Source organism: Trachurus trachurus (genome assembly GCF_905171665.1).
Source record: "Trachurus trachurus genome assembly, chromosome: 21".
NCBI classification, from domain to species: domain Eukaryota; kingdom Metazoa; phylum Chordata; class Actinopteri; order Carangiformes; family Carangidae; genus Trachurus; species Trachurus trachurus.
The window spans coordinates 17,436,635-17,450,877 of NC_139899.1; the positions used below are offsets into that span (position 1 = coordinate 17,436,635).

Genomic DNA, 14,243 nt, shown 5'->3' on the forward strand with positions numbered 1-14,243 from the left:
GTAGCTTCAGTCCACAAATGCAGCAAATTACTCTCCTACTATCCACAATACACACAACCCTGAGTTTATTTTATTGTACATAAATATCTCTTTATTTACACTTCAGAAAAACTCCATTCATATAAAAATAGTACTGTACCTTTGTACAAACTGAATCTTTTGAATGGATGTGAATTGTTGAGTGTTCAATACATGGAAAAGCTGAACAATGAACCACTTTCCTGATGAAAGCTGCTTCACGTGTGGCAATTTTTTTGTTTGCATAGCAACCGTCCTTTCCCCCAAAAGGAATCTGAAGTTGTTTTATTCAGCAAAGATGCGTCTTTAATTAAGGTCACAGAATCTAAGTCCACATTTTTGTGTGAGACTTAGTGTTATGTGCTGACATTCGTTATGTCACAGTCTCCCTTTTAAAAATAGAGAGGAAAAAAACACTAAAATCCACTCCTGCAGTGCTGGATGAGATGCGCCTCAGTTGAAGCCGAACTTGAAGTTAAAGGGTCCAGAACCACCAAATGGATTGAATCCCTGGAAGCCGTGGAAGCCTCCGTGGAAGTGCTGATTGTGATGGTGACCCTGCTGGCTCTCCGGGTCCATGGGGTCTTCACCGTGGTCAAACTTGGTTCTCATCTCTAGAAAACATGCACATTGACAGGTCAGTAGAGAATGACTTCATAAAAAATTAAAATAATCTTTTAGATAAGAAATTAATCCCTTTAGGAACTAATATGCATGAAATCAAGAGTTGTTACATAGTTGATTGAGTTGAGTTCAGTGTAGACAGAATTTAGGTGCAATTTAGAGGAGGTTATCTGTCCCTCTATGCAATGCTTATGCAAAAGGTGTGTCAGGCTCAGTATACTTCACCTGTCAATCTAACAGACATTTTGAATTAGATCAATTTAAAAAATGTGGGCATTATGAAATCTACAAGTGTTCTGTTTGATTAGGTATTGTATAGCAGGAGAAAAACAAAAACAAAATGTCAATCTCCCCAAAGTAGTAATGATTTTGCTCTAGATATTTTGCTTGATTTGATGAAGGAACTCAAGACTAATCATTGACTAATCAAACACTAGTCTGATAAGGTCCAATAAGAAATCAGTTGTGGGAGATACTGGGAAAAAAAAAACACCTATACGTATGCTACAATGTGTTTCTGTGAGCTGATTTTACTGGAACAGTAATGACTCCCAGTAGAGACGGTGTGGAGAAAGAAGAAAGCAGTAAGTAGTGAGCTGTTCATTGCAGCTCCTCCTCAGAGGCCTGACATTTACGAGGAGACTGGTAGTTACAACTTTCCCCAGACTTGGTGAAACACACAGACACAGACACACACTTACCTGGGTCAGTGAGAACCTCTTTAGCCTGAGCTATGTCTATGAACTTCTTCTCAGCCTTCTTCTTCTCCTCTGGATCTTGGAAATTGTCCGGATGCCACTGTTGTGCCAGTTTCCTGTAGGCTTTGATAATCTCCTTTTTCTGGGCAGTCCTGTGATCATGGAGAGTGTTATCAGCACATTTACTTAAGATAAGAGCGGCTTGTCTCCTTATTTTCGACATAAGCTGGTCCTAATAATACTCTTAAGTATCTCTTATGTGATAAACCATCACTTTTTTATAACTACAAGTGCCTTAAATTTGCTATCAGTGCTTTTTTTTTAAATTAAATGCTCAATGGGGATAAGTTCAACAGGGCTTTGAGGCACATTAGTTATTCAGTGTGTAAAAACCACAATATGACTACAAAATAAACTTTTCTCTGAAGTAAACACCCTAATTTTCCCTGAGGAATCTATGACAATTTGTCCGGAAGACACAAATATCCTAACAAGTTTCTCAAATCCAAAGATCAGTTGCCCACCTCTTCACCCCGAGGATCTTATAATAGTCCCTCTTCTGAGACTGTTTGAGAAGTCGCTGAGCTCTCTCCAAGCCTTCTTTTATCTGACGGTCGTTCTCGCTGTGTTTGCCGGCTGTCTCGTAGTCCTTAATGGCTGGAGGTTAAAAGAAAAAACATGCACAATAGAATCAGTAAATGGAAGTGAAGCACAGGCTTTTTTTTTCTTTTTTTAAAGACCTTGTGACAAGCATCCATCCACCCTGATGAAGTGTCTCTCAGTAATGAACTGAATCCTTCCATGTCATCTGGTTTTGTCACATCATGCCTGAGCCTCCACTCAGACGATGAACCAAACAAATAACACAGACTCACAAGGATAAGTTGATAATAATTCTCTGTTGGGGTTAGTCTGCAAGTCTCAGAGCGGAGACTTTGTCAAGAGTGTCTCCCACCCTCGCCTTGCAACTCGTGTGTCGACTGGGATGGGTTTCATCAAAGCACCATTGTCGTCAAAAAATAAAACATTCGGTATTGTTGACCTCTTCATCTTTGCATCACTTCTGCAAACCTCTGGAAGTGCTCGATCCTGTACTGTAGCCTTGTTAACGCTCTTCATCCGTTCACTAAGCCCCCACCACTCTCAGATCATGTTGCGGCGGCTCCGGGCTGTTTGGGCGCTTTAAGCCTTGTTTACCCTGTGAGGTGTACCGAGGTGAATTTTAACACCCATGGGTTCTGACACTTTAAAAGCCCACATGAGGTCTGCTATTCCCACCTGCTGATGTGCTCATGCTCAGCCGGCATCTCCTGCGGTTGCGGAGCTGATGGAGTCTCGGTGAAGGATGTTATTACCTGCCTAGAGGGCTGGTGCTGTTAATTGTCCGTTTAATTGAGCGTGTGGGTTTTTTTTCTTTCTCTCCATTTCTTAAGTACAACATGTTAGATACTTGTCTAACTCTCATCTAAAATAGAAGTTAGCACCATATTTCGGGACGTTTTTACTACATATGGGACCCTTATGAATCAATTACACAGACCAAATGAAAACTGACACGGAGCCTCAGTGTGACTCCTTTATCTCTTTTTATAGCTGCCATTTTCTTTGTGTGTGTGCTGACATTTTGCATTTAACACTTCTGCGGGCTGTTCGCCGAGATAAAGCTAAATAACATCACTGTGTCACACTAACCCCAAGTGTATCTTTAGTTCTCAGCCGTACAGCTCGTGGCTTTGGCTTTTGAGAATTTTATAACTAGATGAATCACTTATTTTCCTCTTTAAAAACGGTGGTGGAACATTTCCCTCATCAGACAAGAGGGGGGCTTTTGTAGCACTGGCCCAAAGTGCTGAGGTACTTTCCTCGCCAGTTCCCGTTTTTTTTTTTTTTTTTTTCTATTTTGGTGACAATGGGAAGAAAGGCCTAGCAGGGAGACTCACTCACGTTCCCATTTTATGATCATCCTGTCACTGTAATTAGTTGAGGCACATGCATATAATCTTTAACAGTCACCCAAGCTACCTTTATTCGTCTTTTGCTAACCTGTTTCACTTTTATTGTGCATTGCTGAACTATTAGACATATTTAGTTGCACAGAATATTCTTTTCCCCCAGGGATGCTATGGTGGCAATGGCATACATATCTAAAATGAGGGCTATGTAATTATAATGCCTCTTGTTCACATCCAGCAAGGGACCCCCTGCCTCCATCTCTCTTTCTGTCTATTTATTCCTTTTCATCTCTTTCTTTAAGCTACCACCAAAAACCTCTCCAACAAGTGGAATTCAAAAGCTTTTGTGCTGATTCTTTCACCATGATGTCCTATCCACAGTGGCCTGTCTACACTGTGGCCACCTTTCCTTTCACCAGAACAACTGCCTGACACACTGTCTTACAGTGTCGGGTGCGAGCCGGTAAACTTTTCCATCTGCAGCCTCTAATTTGAATGACGCACGCTGTCAACAGAGCCTCCGTAGCCCCGGGTTTCGACTCGAGCTTTGACCAGCAGCGGTCTGTTGAAAACAAACGCAGAAAATCTCTCCTCTTGAGTGCATCGCACTGGTGAGTTATGAATCATTACTTTGTGTTTATTTTGTTTATGCTGTGTGCAAATCAATAGCAGTGTTGGAGTGTCTGATGTACTAGATAATGAAGGAACTGTGCATGGGCTTTGAGTGCTGCGTCTCACTGACATTCACTGTTATGAAAGTATTGGCCTTTTTTTTTTCCTCCTTTCAAAAACCACTGTGTATAGATCATGTACTTAAAGTATTCTACAATGTCACTCATTCAACATTCAAGTGACTCACTCCACCTCTCTATGGCTATGCCCTTACATTACTGTGATGAGCTGAGCAGCTGCTCGTGGGTTTAGATTATTAACACAAACACACCGACTTAAATCGAGAATTAAACTTAAAAGTCATCAAATAAACCTAAAAAATAAAGGCGGGGATTCTAACTGAATCATCCACTGGTTGTTTGCACGGTGGTGGCAGAATATCAGGTGACAGGGAGGACGATGGCTGGGAGGCCGACTGTTCCTGGGGACGCCACCATCTGCCATCGTTGGACTTAGAGGAAGAAACGGGAGAGCGCCGTTTCCGAGACTAATCCTGCCTCTGCCTCCACAGGCTTCACGGATACAGTACGTGCTGCGTGATCTCAGCCGGCAGTACAGGACAAGCTCTACATCCTGTAGGCCACACCTAATTCTAACTGACAGCTGATGTTTGTCTTTTTCAGGCTTTTAGACACCGGGGTTCTATGCTTCGACCAAATTAGATAAGGGAACCTTTGATTTTTTCCCCCCTTTATTTATTGCACTTATTCAAATTCATGTTCAACATTAGAGTTGAACCGAGAGATGTTGTGTTAAATGAGACAGAATTGAATGATCAGGTGTTGAGAGATGCAGCTTTGATGTTTCTGCTTTATCTCAATGTGTTTCCCATGTAGTGTTACAAGGACCCCTTGTGTTAAGCTACAGCCATGACATCAGTTACAGTAGTTGGCCTCTTACAGTAGCTAAGGTTATTTCAGCACACACCCACACAAACACACACTGGCTGAAAATATGTTGGGGTAGAATATTAGGAAACACTTTGCCCGGCACAATACCACCAACCACTACCACTTCAATAGTAAAAAAAATAACTGAATGAACACCATTGTTTTAATAAGAACTGGTCATTATATTATGAGTTGTGGGTTGAATTACCTTGTTGCATCTAATGAAAAGTCAAGGGTCTGCAGACTTTATTTAATTTAATTGTAATTGTGTGTTGTTGTTTTTTTCGCACATTGTTGCATTGTGTCATTTCTTATTTGTCTTTTTTATTCGTAGGCCCTGACTGCTAAGTTTCCCTCATGGGATAATAAATGAATCTGAAGCTGTGTTCTCATCACACACACAAAAAAACCATCACTAAGAACACTCCTGAAAAAAAAAAAAAAATCATCTCCACAGCACATGTCACAGCTGAAGCCATCTTCAATGGCTGTTAGCTTTCTCTATTGTAATATAATGAATTCCTAGAGGACACTGACTCAACTAAACCGAATAGTGAATGCCAGGCTTACCTTCCTCATACTGCTCATCTTGGACGTAGGCCTCAGCTCTGTCCTTCAGCACGTTCACGTTCTCCGGGTCCGACTGGAGCACTTCGCTACACACCGAGACAGCCCTGCTGGCCTGCTGGCTCTGGATTCAATGTAGAGGAAATGACAGTGATCAGATACACACACAGCACAGAGTGAGATAATACACTTCTCATGCTGGCCGCAGTTGAGGGGGTCTTACCTGTGTGAGTGCGTGGCAGATGCGCTCCTTGGCAAGGAGAGAGAAGTGATTCACGTTGGGTTCAGTCTTCATCGCCGCCTCATATTTGCTCACGGCCTCTTCGTACCTAAAAGAGCAGGGAGGCAGGGTAGGTGTTTCAACAACACTGCAGCACTGGGGAGGGATAATATATAACAGGGGATGATTGCACCCACAAACATCATGCCACTCTGTTATTCCCTCGGTATAGTCTTGTGAATACGGTATCCTGTGTATGTCAAATTTGATGTGACATCCATTCATATTCAGAGGGGGATTTGCATGGCTGTTTGTACGGGCAGAAAGTCAGGAGTGCTTAAGGATAAGGAAGCGGTCACAGATGATGCAATTCCTGGGATTCAGAGGGGGATATTATTGTATATTTACACAATAACCTGAACATATACACACACACACACACACACACACCTACCTCTGCTGTTGGATGAGTTCCTCTGCAGACTGGATCTGTTTGTTGAGCTTCTTGACCTGCTTGTAATGGCTGTAACACTGCTTGTGATCAGGATCCAGCTTCAGGCACTCGCGCACTTCACTGCCGATCGGAAACGAGGGGGAAGAAAAGTCGGAGCGAGAGAGCGTTTACAGCAGGCAAATTTATTCTCCATGTTAAATGATACACTCTATACGCTTTATTGCCAACTCACAGGAAGTGAACTGAAATAACAAGTACCCACAACAGACTAGCAGAAAGTCCGCTTTGGCAAGGCTCAAGCTGAGTTCAGCTTTGAGGATATTTTCAAACCTATATTTTGTGTCATTGTTAAACAAATAGACTGTTGTGCGTCATTGAACTCAGTGCTGCTGGGGGTATATTTATCATCCTTGCCTCCCTTTTGCCAGTGGATTTTCTGTGTTTGCACTGCAGGTGAGTTTTGCCTGCCACATTGCATTAAGAGGACATGATTGGATGTATAGATGAATATTACACATTATTATGTAAATATTTGTCATGTGGCAGATGGATAAAATATCCATATGTATTTACAGTCACCTGCAATGCAACACTTGTGACTTAATCCATTAGTTTTACAGAAAAAACAAGGCTTTAGACTGGTAATAACAATTTACAGAAGCACCTGCGATACAATGTATCTTTTCTCAATTTGCAAAGTGGGTCTTACTTGAGGGACATCTCATGGTCTCCAAGGTTATAGTAGATGGTGCTGAGTTTGTAGAAAGCCTGGGTATTGTCGTTCTTTAACTTGGATGCAGCTTTAAGGTCGCTGATGGCCTTCCCCATCTCTCCCATTTGGATAAAACACTCAGCTCGTATCTCACGTGAGGTCACATCCCAAACGCAGGTCTGTCACAGGTGGAGAGGAACTCTTACAAACTGCAGCACCGATAACTGCACAAATAATCTGTACACACTGCGCAGCTATGATTTAAAAAAACAACAACAACAAAAACAACAACAACAATGATGTCTTGCTTGCAGGGAAATTAGGCTATGCTGACAAGGTAGGTCTCTTACTTCAATGACAGTGTCAAGCTGGGCAGCAGCTGTCATATAATCCTGGCTGCTGAAGCTCCTGCGGGCCTGAGCCACCAGCCGCTGAATTTCATCCGACTTCGTCAGCTGACTCTGGGCTTCTTTCTCTTCTTTGTCACTGGGGTTGGACTTCAGCTGGAGGATTGCAAAGTGAGACATTATATCAAGTACTTACAGTCATGATTAAAAAAGCCTAACATGAGAAAAGCTATACTGACAAAACAGAAACTGAAGTGTGGAATATAAGTAGATGGTATAGCCCTGAACTGTGTGTTTAAGAAAATACTATTCAGTCACTACTGAGCCGTTAACATTTCTGAAGAGATTCTTCTGCCAACATTGCTTTGTGAAAGCATCACACACCACAGCAGTCCTTACCACTCCCTGCACTCATTATGTTATAATAATCCTCATCATAGAGGTCATCATATTCATGAGAGCCACCTCAGCTAATGACCCAACCTTTGCAAACAGACCTGGCTACCCTTTAAATGTGTCCTGCTAGCTCAGCTCGGGGATGAGCCTAAATGCATAAATGTGATGCATTATGCTGGGCCAATGTTGTGGACTGCTGAAGCAGCAGGACAGCATGCACCTCTGGCCAGACACCTTGACATTAAACCAGCAGGATATTGTCCGTGAAAAACTGTGTGAGCCCAGATGCCTATAGGCCTTTGCTGGGATTGTAACTCATTGTTCTCCTGCAGAAGAAGCCATCGCAGCTGATTGCAAGCTGTAAAACTTTCTGTGCTTTGAAGTGTGACTTTGCACCTGTATTCATCACAGATTTTGGGCGCTCTGTAACAAACTGCACTCCCTTCAAACTAGGTTTCATATCACGGCCTGCCAAACAGGATCACACAGAATAAACCACTGAGATTCAACCTACAGTATAAGAAAGTTTATCAAACATTGTCTGGTTTACTGTTTGTTCGATAAAAGGAAATGGAAAAAGAGAGAAAAACGCTAATGATCAGAACATGCCTGTGGAGGAGGAGGGCAGCAAGACAGCCACATGCCCTTGGCACACTGTGACATTATCTAACAGAAGAAGAATTTAATTTACCTCTGCATGATAACCTCACCTGAGAATACTGCAGCTTTAAATGGACTATACAAATTAATAGCAGATATTACAAGGGCATGCGTGTCCTCTGGGGGTGTTGTGAAACTTCAGTCTAATTTGGTAATTCTAATGGAAAATGCATTAGCAAGTTTCGGTCTTAATCCTTAACAAGCACCTATAAATGATCCCTGAAGGCCCAAATGTGAGCTCACCGCCAACTTAATTATTATCAACATCTTGTAAGATGCCTTATGAATGCAGGATGCATCCGTTTCACATGATACTAAGTAGTAGCCTCTATCTATTACCTAACTCTATAACAATTTCAAAAAGTTTTATCCAAACCAAAAAATTCATTATTATTATTGGAAATAGAAATTCTGCACAGCGCAGTGGAATAAATCAAGGGTACATCATAACGGTAAAACAACTATTCTTCATAAAATCTTTTGAAACATCATAATGAAACAATATTAAGCCTTGACCTAAGTTTACCTCCACACCAGGTGTGATGATCAACACTGACACCTTCTGGTGAACTCTGCTTGTCTGACAATAATAATGACTGCCACTCAATCTTGCTGCTGTACTGTAGACTTTAAACTGGGCCTTCCTCTGCTACACTTACCACCTTCTTGAAGTCACTCTCTGCCTCGTCCAGCTTCCCCTGCTTCAGTAGGAGATTTCCCCTCTGCAGCCGTGCCTGTTGAAGAGCAAGAAGAGAAGACGTGTTGGCCATAAGACGACATGCAAAACTCTTACCAACACAGCTGTCAACACTGACCAGTTTCCCAGTGTAGTAACGTCAGTGCCTTCAGCCGACTCCTATGCCATCATTGACCTGCATTGTACTGTATATATTATGTATGTGGTGTGGGTGCAGTATGCAAATGCCCAACTAACTGAAACTTACAGATGTGAAGTCTGGTTTGAGCTCAATGACCCTGCTCAAATCTGGCAGTGCAGACTTTGACTTCCCCATTGCTAGAAACACTGTAGCTCTCCTGTAGTAGGCCATGTAGTTCTTAGGATCCCCGTCTGATGAAAGAAGATGAAAAAAAGGGCAAAAGTTACGGGTTACGTTTCCGGATATAACAAACAATAAGGTTAACTCGGTTCATGTTTCTGACACTTACCTACGGCGGCATGGAAATGAGAAAGGGCATCGGCTAGCTGTCCAGCAGCGAGCAGCTTCTTCCCCATCTCCATGTGATTGTCCACACTCCCCTCCCTACCGCATTTCACTCCTGAAACACACACACAACACACAACACAATGAGCCATGTTTCCACTCGTGCTGCTGCAAATTAACGTGTTTACTACATTATCAAAAAAAAAGCGGTTATGCCATTTATTATTCACCTAAGAGCTAAAACAAAGTGGACACTCGGACGGATAGCGGCTAGTTAGCTAGCTTCACCTTAGCCACCACTGTTGTGTTCATGTTGACACTGACAGCAGCGACGTTAACGTTACTTTAGCTCAGAGCAGCCTTGTCTGAACCGTGACCGAAGTTCCGGTAACGTTAAATAAGTAACTAAGCAACCTTGTCCACGAAAGTAAAAACACAAGTTAGTCAGCTCCTTACCTTCATATCTCATGTCAATCAAAACAAGAACATAAGGGATGTAAGTCAGTATTTTATGAGCTACATGGTCAATGGAAACCATGATTGCATCTGTATCCTCGCTCTGCCTCGTTACAGGTCCTGCAAACTTCACCAGAGGTCGTATTAATAAACTAATGTTTCGCTTTTAATTCAGCTCGGTCCCATGAGTTGAGCCTTGTTTAGCATATTGCTCCTCTTGTCCCAGTCACAGCGGAGCAGAAACACGCAACCGACAGGTCGTGGGTGACTCTGATTGGCTGGACGCTGCGGGAAACCACGCCCACCCCCGTTGGTTCAACAGAGAGGAGCCACGGCAGCAAAGTGAGCAGTGTGTGTTTGTGTGTGTGTGCGTGTAGGCAAATATCAGACTCCGAGCTCATACTGGAAGGGTTAGTTGGGTAATGGCTTGTCCACTTGGAACCAGAAATAGAGATAAAGACTAATCTTTGGCTTAACCTAACCCACTACCACAAAGCTTTTGACCAACTTTTACATGGTTTCTCAAACTGAGGCATTTTGCCCCTAAAATTTGAGAGATTGCAAGCAAATCTTTCATTACTTCTACATGTGCAACCAGTAAATTTGCTAAACACTGGTGACATGTGCAAGGGGCGACTCAAAGAATCTGGAATCTGTCAGGTGGCAGCCCTATCATGAATGAAAAAGAAATGTGAATATTTGCTGTGCAAGTTGATTTCCGGTGTGTGCCTAAATCTTCTGCTTGCACTCCTAAAATTTTAAGTTAGGACCACTGTGCTCAAAATGTTAAGGTAAAGGATAGACATTTATCGTGGTTAATGTTTGAGTAGGGGATGTAGCTACTGCAGCCTACAGTGTCAGTCAATGTCCTCACAGAGACAGAATTACATTTTATTGGCACAAATATCTAGAAAAGGGGAATATTTTACTATGTAGCTGATATGCAGTTCACATGTGCCTATATGTTTTTGTTTTGTTGAAGGTGCAGAAATTCCTCCTTTCTAAAAACTTTGTTGCAACTTCATATTTCAGTGCAGTGTAGTGTTTGTGGTTTCCCAGTCAATAACCTGCTCTGCCTCTCTGGAGGATCGGACATGATCTCCACCCCCTGAAACAGTGGGACTAGTTTTGACATTGCAGGTGCCAATTATGGGACCAACTGCAACACAATTGGCACTGAAAAATCACAAACAACCCCGCCAGTTTCCTCAAAACCAGCTATCTATCAAAAGACAGATGATCAGTAGCCTATAGAAAACGTTTGTAAGTCCTGTGCACAGCAACTAGTGCTTCTTCTAGGTCCCAGCTCATTCTTGTCATCTCATTATTGTAATGGGTCCTAATTATTATACTTTTTTATTATCTACATTATTTTTTCATTTTTTCAAATTGTCTCCTATTGAGCTTGTAAATTTGCATCTCATTGATTGATTGTCGGGCTGTCATGATCATGATGTAATTCACCTTGTCTATTTTAGCACACGATGACAATCAAGAGCGAATCTGATGAAGCAACATGTGAAACGCATTGTTCGCCCCTTCTGTTTTTACTTTTGATAATAAATCGTGTCTATCCATGTTCTAGTGGGCGCTGGAAGTTTTTTGAATTTTTACAGATCAGTAATTTTGTTTGTCTCTGGGTGTTTACTTTAGGTTTTGCATTTCAGCATTCAGTGAGGATCAAACCCAAGAAGTTGTTGTCCCCTGTCATTCTGACATGTGCTTTCAATTGGTCCAGCAGTTAGGATTCCTGGTTTTCACACAATGGCCTGGTTTCCACTCCTGGAAAGGGAACTCGAGTTATTTCATTTCACTCCATGTTTTACTCTGTTGTGTGAGACAAATGAGTAGCCTTGAACCTTTAACCAGAAATACTTAAACCTTAATTATTGGATCATTTGGCCTTTTCTTTAGGCCTCTGAAATTATTATTATCTTTTTTATCATGTCCTTGTCGTCCAAACCTCTCAACAGTCTGCTGACTGCTTGAATCATTTGAACATTATGCATGATTCTTAAATCTTTTGTGTTACTTGAGGATTGTTCTCTAACTCACATTTTCAAGTTCAATACCCAAGCAAAGGAATCAAGATCTCAATGAAATAGGCTAGAGCTCAAAAGTTTAAATATATCAGAGAGAAGTACTGCTACTTATTTAATGTATTGTGGTATTGGAATTGATCTGCATTTAATTGTCAATTGAATCCATCATCCAAGGACAGTTCACACCTCCACATAGCTTACAATTAGAGGACTCCTAAGAAGATTTATTATTTGGTTATAGGATGCTCATGACCAAATATCGACTTATATGGTGGTGTGGTGTGTTTGAATCTCCAAGGTGCCAGTGGTGTATCTGATGTCACTGTACACAGTCGTCAAGCTATATGGTTAATAAGCATGAATGATTGTCATGGTCACCTCAAACCACAATCAGTATATCAAAAATTAGTTTTATTGCAAATTTCAACATTTTAGAATTTTCAAAAATGTTTACATTCTCCATTCATGCATGGATATATTACTTTGAATAACACAGTGATTTGTGCATCAGATCGGAGCAAGAGCTAAGGTCTTGACATATGAAACCATGTTCAAGGGAAATTATATACAGTACAGTAAGAAGACATGCACATACATTAAACAGAAAACTCCGCAGGCATTCATTTTGACATAATAGTTGAAGCATATGTGAATGAAATTGAAGAGTTCATTTGCAAAAGCAGATAAGTGCCATTTTGAAAAAAATGAGCTAAGGCTTTGTAATTATTCTTTGCATAGTGTTGTTTTCAATAAAACTTTATTTTTTTGAGATATGTCTATTTTGTTACATCTCAAAGTCATTCAACTTTTGTTTGACTGATATCACCTTATGTAAATAAAAAATAAAAAATGAAGATTCTAGAATTTTTTAAAAACAGAGTTATCTGCTTTTGCAAATGAACTCTTCAATTCTCATTCAGTTGCCTTGGTGCAAGGTCTTGGTCTTATAACTCATTCTCCTATTAACACAATCTTTTTCTACCATCACAAGTCTGCTCTAAAATGACCTGTATTGGCCAGGCTACTTTTAAAGCAAAAGTTTTTACTTACAACACTGAATGACTGCAAATAATTATTTTCCCCATGTGATGATAAATCACACATAAGCATTAGTAGCTGTCGTCCTGGTGATACTGGTGACCCCAGAGATGCTGCTGTCACTGACAAAACTGGTGTCACTGGTGTCACTGCTGTTCTTGGATTTCCTGCTCTCACTCCTCTCAGAACGAGCCAGAGAAACAAGGCTCTTTTTCGCTGGGATGACTGCGTAGGGATCAGGGAACTGGTAAGTAGGGTTGTGTTCGGAGCTGTGAAGGTTGAAATTCAAGAAACGTATGGTAAATTTTTCTGTAAAGGGAGGGAAATTATAAAAGAAATTACAACAATCCAACTGTACTTCACCTTGAATTGAACCCTTCACAGCCTGCAAATATACTGTAAATAAGGCCTCCGAAAACCAGTAAGGTGGATCCTCCCCAGCCGATAAAGACACCAACACCTATTTCAAATCTGGCAGTAGATGCAAGAAAAGGTCATCAGGGTACAGCTCTTCCCTGATAGAATAGTGTGATGAATTTTTAAGCAATAGCATGGCTAGTTGTACATACTTTTGAGCTCTGAAGTTAGGGTCTTGAAATTCTGCTCTAATTTTGTTTCCATAGTAAGAGAAGGCAACCATAGAACACATCCCTGAAACGATACACACACATTTAGTTCATGGTTAATCATACAGTTTGTTTCAGTGTGATGTCTTTCAAATAACTCTCAGTGCAAGTCTTAGCCTACAGTACCTCCAATTAGGTAGTTCATCCCCCCTGCAAAGGTTACTCTTGCATTAGCAATCTCCGATCCCCCAATCTTAGTGCACTTCATTCCCACCAAGACCAGAATTGATCCAAAGAAAGACAAGATGATGGAGATGATGATGAGGGCTCGACACATGTGAATGTCCCCTGTCCAAGGGGAGCAAAAACAATGTTCAGCAAAGCCCTAAATTCTATTAGTCATCATCTTGCCTTGTGCTGAAACACATTTTCACTTACAGTTCAGTGCAAGCATTGATGGAATTCCCTTGCAGTCGGATACTCCAGTCGAATCAGATATACAATCCTTCCACAGGTTGGAGAAGTAGTTTGAAGTGGTCAGGACGATGCTGTCGACTTCAGACCAAGTCCAGATCTCTGTTGGCATCGTGGAACAGACCAGGATCCATCCAGACACACAGACAACGAAGCAGCCAATCTCCATGTACATCACCACAGTCCTATATCCCATCTTTTTTCCCCTGACGTTCCCCCGCTAGACAAAGAGAAGGCACAAAGCTCTGGATCACAAACTGTGGGACACCTGTGTGTCTGGCACTGTCTGCCTCA

General features: G+C 41.5%; 2 protein-coding genes across 2 annotated transcripts; both read right to left on the reverse strand.

Annotated features, from left to right (window-relative positions):
* Nucleotides 1-76: 76 nt before the first annotated feature.
* dnajc3a (DnaJ (Hsp40) homolog, subfamily C, member 3a) lies at nt 77-10,078 on the reverse strand. Its single transcript, XM_083996694.1, has 12 exons — nt 9,830-10,078; nt 9,378-9,488; nt 9,155-9,279; nt 8,870-8,944; nt 7,158-7,310; nt 6,805-6,986; nt 6,096-6,215; nt 5,645-5,750; nt 5,425-5,545; nt 1,865-1,997; nt 1,344-1,492; nt 77-632 (listed from the first exon to the last, which is right to left on the reverse strand). Exons 1-12 carry the CDS (start codon nt 9,909-9,911, stop codon nt 472-474), a joined length of 1,518 nt encoding a protein of 505 aa, XP_083852820.1. The 5' UTR covers nt 9,912-10,078; the 3' UTR covers nt 77-471.
* Nucleotides 10,079-12,967: 2,889 nt separating this feature from the next.
* On the reverse strand, nt 12,968-14,145 carry LOC311004807 (claudin-10-like; the record flags this gene model as incomplete). The annotated part of the gene is made up of 5 exons (XM_083996976.1): nt 12,968-13,178; nt 13,273-13,380; nt 13,479-13,560; nt 13,662-13,823; nt 13,914-14,145. The coding sequence occupies 5 exons, from the start codon at nt 14,143-14,145 to the stop codon at nt 12,968-12,970; spliced, it is 795 nt and encodes a 264-aa protein (XP_083853102.1).
* Between the last annotated feature and the right edge of the window lie 98 nt (nt 14,146-14,243).

What these genes read in the sequence shown, in the direction of transcription:
- dnajc3a (XM_083996694.1), bottom strand. Translation starts at nt 9,911, where the DNA reads ATGGTTTCCATTGACCATGTAGCTCATAAAATACTGACTTACATCCCT. An exon ending in AGATGAGCAGTATGAGGAAG is followed by an intron (nt 1,998 to 5,424) that starts GTAAGCCTGGCA and finishes TTTAACCTCCAG; the next exon opens with CCATTAAGGACTACGAGACA. An exon ending in AAGATCCTCGGGGTGAAGAG is followed by an intron (nt 1,493 to 1,864) that starts GTGGGCAACTGA and finishes CCATGATCACAG; the next exon opens with GACTGCCCAGAAAAAGGAGA.